Source organism: Dendropsophus ebraccatus, chromosome 3, assembly GCF_027789765.1.
Source record: "Dendropsophus ebraccatus isolate aDenEbr1 chromosome 3, aDenEbr1.pat, whole genome shotgun sequence".
Taxonomy (NCBI): domain Eukaryota; kingdom Metazoa; phylum Chordata; class Amphibia; order Anura; family Hylidae; genus Dendropsophus; species Dendropsophus ebraccatus.
Window position 1 is genome coordinate 168,388,910 of NC_091456.1, and position 4,614 is coordinate 168,393,523.

A 4,614-nucleotide genomic window follows, 5' to 3' on the forward strand; every position below is an offset into this window, starting at 1 on the left:
CAGTCTCCGGCTGATGCGCGGCTGCCGGGGGTGTCCGGTCCTCTCCCCGGCAGCGCGCGCATCACACAGCTCCTAGTGCCGCCTGGACCCTGACTTCCGGTACGTGCGCTCCCAGTACCGGAAGTCAGGGCCCCAGGCGGCACTAGGAGCTGTGTGATGCGCGCGCGGCCGGGGAGAGGACCGGACACCCCCGGCAGCCGCGCATCAGCCGGAGACTCTTGTGACCGCAAGCGAAACAATGCTTGTGGTCACAAGAGCCTGCAGTGGCGGGGGGAAGGGGGCCTCCCGGGCGGCATTATAATGTGGGCGGCGTGGCATGGGCCCCCCCGGAGCCTCGGGCCCCGGGCGGCCGCCCAAACCGCCCACATTATAATCCGCCACTGCATGGACGGTGCAAGTGTAGTGTACCACCACGAGTGTTACTAGTATGTTACACCCCTCACAAAAGCCTGTACTTCAAGTAACTGTGGTAATAAAGTAGCACCTAAGTTATGCCACAAGATGTCACTATTGTATGTAACTGTACTTGTATTTTGCACAGCTGCAGGTAACTTAAGAGTTATTGTTTGTTGTAATCTGTACACCAACGAGGACATTCTCTTCTTCTCTACCTATCCCTAAGCTCCTTTCTTTTATGTGCTTTCTTCTCCACCACTCACAGGGGACATTACACCTCCTGTAGGAAGTTGTCACATGGGGAGAGGAAGTATACAGCCACACTTAGTCAGTCTTAGTCTGGTTGTTGAGCAGAGAAGACGCAAAGCAAGTTGGTCTCTGCTGTGGTCCACTTTCTTGAAAGCAACACTTCTACAAACTATGCAGTGTTAAGCTACTCCAAGGAGAGGACAAGTCAGAGAAACCCCAACCTATGCCAAGAACAAGTCTAAAAGTGCAGGACAGTGTCCTGATAACAAGAGGAACTGATCCAGATACAGCAAAGTTGCTAGAAACCCACGTACTCTATCTCGCAGCGCGGGTGTAACCAGGAAACCTTGGCCACTCTGCTCAACCCAGGTAACGATGTCTGGGGCTTGTGTCACCCTCATAGGACGGGTCACCCGACACTGGTGGGCAAAAGGTGGTATAGCGACAAAGGTCGAAACACGGGCACAAGTAAACTTCTATTTTCAAGTCTTCAGTATTCTACTACCTCTTCTTCTTCTAATGTTCCGGCAGAGCACATTACTACTTGGGTTGGGACTCTCACAACCTCCTCCTCTGAACCTGCAGTACACACTCCTCTCTACTATTCTGGACCCTCAGTACAAACTCCTCTCAACTCCTTTCAGCTCTACTACTCTAAAGGTCCTCAGTACAGCTTCTGTCTTCTCAAGTCTACAGTCTGCTATCAACTATTGTACAAAGTATTCTCTCAGTAAAGAAGACCTGTTTATGCTAACTGAACTCGGTGATTATTACTCAGGCACCTACACAGTAGATACCACATCCTTGGGTCATCTCCCCTTTCTGTGGGTGGCAGTACAAGTAGTCTGGGTGTGTCACAACTCAACTCTGGACCACCGTGATAAGTACCCAAGGGACCCCCTCACAGCCCGGCAGGTCACCGACCACAGGAGAAAGAGTATAGCTCGACACTCTAAACTAAAAGCAGGTGTGCCTCCATACCTGTGTGCCCACCTGGCACTGGCCTCACGACAGTATACCATCTGGCCGAGCTATTTCTCTACCAACCACCACAGCAGTGGCGTCACACAGTACCATCTGGCAAGTGACCGGTCATGCCTCACAGCAGTGCACCACACAAGGATCAGAGGTAGTGTTAGCACCAGGGCATTGACGGTGCAAGTAAAGAGGTGGTGTAAGGAGCAGGGCATGGGTGGTGCAAGGAGTCCATATAGTGTTCATGCACATGTGTCCTGACTAAACAGGATCATGCTATAAATGAACATTGATATCTATCACTATAGAGGTTATCCACTTCCCCTTCCTGCACCCAAAAAAGCTGGGTGATGATTTGTATGAACTCCATTACCTTCTGAGAGAGGTTTCTTTACTAACAGACATATATATCACTGGGAAAACAACTCGAGAGCTACTTTTTATCTTTTCGGTTCTGCCATGGAGAGCACTTAGCATGTAGATGCTCCGCGTCTTAGCCATTTAGAAACTTTCTTCAAGCTCTCATCATCCTGTGCCACAAGGTGAGGAGGATCTCCATTAGAGTGAGCTGTAAATACATCTTATGAGCCATGTTCAGGCCCATAGGAAGTCAATCATTTGCTGCCTGCATGTTTATTTCTCTACGCTGCCCTCAAAAACCCCATTCAGTTGATATTTTAGCTTTTCTTTTAGATTTTTTTGTTTGTTTTTTTCCTCCTCACTTTCTAACAGGTACCTTCTATAGCCATCAGTCAAACATTTACTTGGCCAGTAGCGGCCTCCCCTCCTGATCCCTGCATATGCTTGAATTTTTGGCTCAGCCAAATGTTCAAGAAGCATAAGCTGCTGTGGGACTTGGCTGAAATCTAATGTGGCCAATCCTTGTCCCCCCTATCATCCTCTTTGGAGGGTAAGAGTCGGGAGGCCTCCATATACATTATACAGTTGAATTGCTGAAAGTTTTGACTAATTTTCCACTATTTTCCTATTACACAGGTTGATTATCGTGCGAAAAATCGTTATATCATGCAAATTTAAACGATAATCGTTCTGTGTAATAGCAGGCAACGATCGAAAAATTGTTTGTGTGTCGTTGATCATTAATTTAGATCTGAACCTAAAATTATCGTTAATCGTTCTCTGTAATTCCACATTGGTTCGCCCAAGTTTCGCATTTGTTCACTAATCGTTCAGTGTAACTGCACATTGTTCATTGTTTTGCTGGGATCAGAAGGAATAAACGATCATAGTAATGATCGCAATAACGATCGTAGTAACGATTGTAACTAACGACCATCGTTCTGTGTAATATGGTCAACGATTTCAGGTTTGTTTATCTCGTTTGCGATTGTTTATCGTTAGTTGTTAATCGTTAAAAATTGCTCCGTGTAATAGGACCTTAATAGACCAAAAGGCTGATGTTTCTCCTTGAGGAGGGCGCTATAAACATGTGTGGAGTCTTATAGGCCATTCATGCTCCCCCAGCTTTCCTTTTGACGTTCGATGTAGCAGAATCGTAGCATGTCGTCGGCAGGCAGTACAAAGTTCTCTTCGCCGTCGCGTGCCTCCGAGTGACTGCCTCTTGTCTGCTTCTCGAGTCCCTTGTTCCATGTCTTCTAATCCTTCCGTGTTGCTATATTAGTCTGAGTGGCCGGAGCAGTCTCAGTCTTCCATCTGGGAGATTAATTCCCATTTATCTTCTTAAGTCTGCGCTCTTACTCCCACTGACCGTCCTTTATTTGGCTGGAAGTGGCTTTAAAGAGGCAATAGTCGGCACAACATCCTCAGGAGTGGAAGTTCATGGAAATGCACAAGGCTGGGAGGGGGGGCATCAGCGTAAGGGCTTCCAGATTTTGCATATAATTTGGGAAGGGGGGGGCACACATTGTACATTGGTTACTTGTGCTGTTTGTAAGTGCTGTGGGATGTAATCTGACTGTGAGCCCCTCCTTGCTGGCTCCCTCCCTCCCACACGTGCAAAATCCACTAGGTTTCAGACCATCCTCTCCTGCTGGGGTCTGGCTCTGCTAGATGAGAGAGCTTGGGGGGGTTCCTAAACTCTTCTACCATCTCCCTTGCACCACTTTGCAGCTCTCCCTTTTAGATGCACACAAGAGATGGATGTACAAAGATCTCCCTCCTGGTTCTGTCTCCTGCTGCTGAGTCTTTCCATTGGATTTGTTCTCTGCTCCAGGAAGGCTATTACCCCTAGGAGGCAAGGTAATGGTTACGGATAGGCTTTGATGGGCCTATCATGTGAACTTTCTAGTTGCAGATGTAGCAGAGCTGAGTTTGTCACTTGAGGCGATATCACTTGTGCATTGTGTTTGCTTTCAGTCCTCAGCAGAACTGCAGATGCCAAGTTACAAACTCAGCTCTGCTACATCTGGAACTCTTACAATGCTAATGATAAAGGGAGGGGGTGGTTCATTGTGGGGTGTGGGAGAGAAGTTTATGGGACTCTTTCTTGGGCATCTGTGGTTAATCAGGGGCTCACGCCTTAGAATGGGACAGATGAGAGGTCTTTGTGTGGTGGGAGCTGTGTTAGTCCTTGCTGGGGTCCCATGCAGCGGTTTCCTGTGTTGAGGGGGGTGGTGGACGGGATGATAGACTGTCACACGACACAGGATCCGCTCCATCCTCATCCTTCTCTTTGTGTCACTTTCTATCAATGATTGTTATATTATAACTGAATACATACTAAAAAAATACAAAGCAATAAACTACTATGATGTATTATGTATATAGCTCTGACATATTGCGCAGCACAGTACATACAATGTATTCATTCACATATGTCCTGTTTATATATATATATCTGACATATTCTGCAGGGCACATATGGCCTGGTATATATACACACATATGAAAGTTCTGACATATTTGTAGAGCTGTATATATATAGCTTCACACATGTCCTGTCATATATATATATATATATATATATATATATATGTATATGTAGTATATAGCTCTGACATATTCTGTGCCACT

General features: G+C 46.7%; 1 protein-coding gene across 1 annotated transcript in view; it reads left to right on the forward strand.

Annotated features, from left to right (window-relative positions):
* Nucleotides 1-3,631: 3,631 nt before the first annotated feature.
* Nucleotides 3,632-4,614, forward strand: part of EGFLAM (EGF like, fibronectin type III and laminin G domains) — a 73,019-nt gene continuing 72,036 nt past the window's right edge. Inside the window, exon 1 of the mRNA XM_069964763.1 lies at nt 3,632-3,840. Within this exon, the coding sequence (XP_069820864.1) occupies nt 3,738-3,840 (103 nt within the window). The 5' untranslated portion in view covers nt 3,632-3,737. The remainder of the gene's footprint in view (nt 3,841-4,614) is intronic.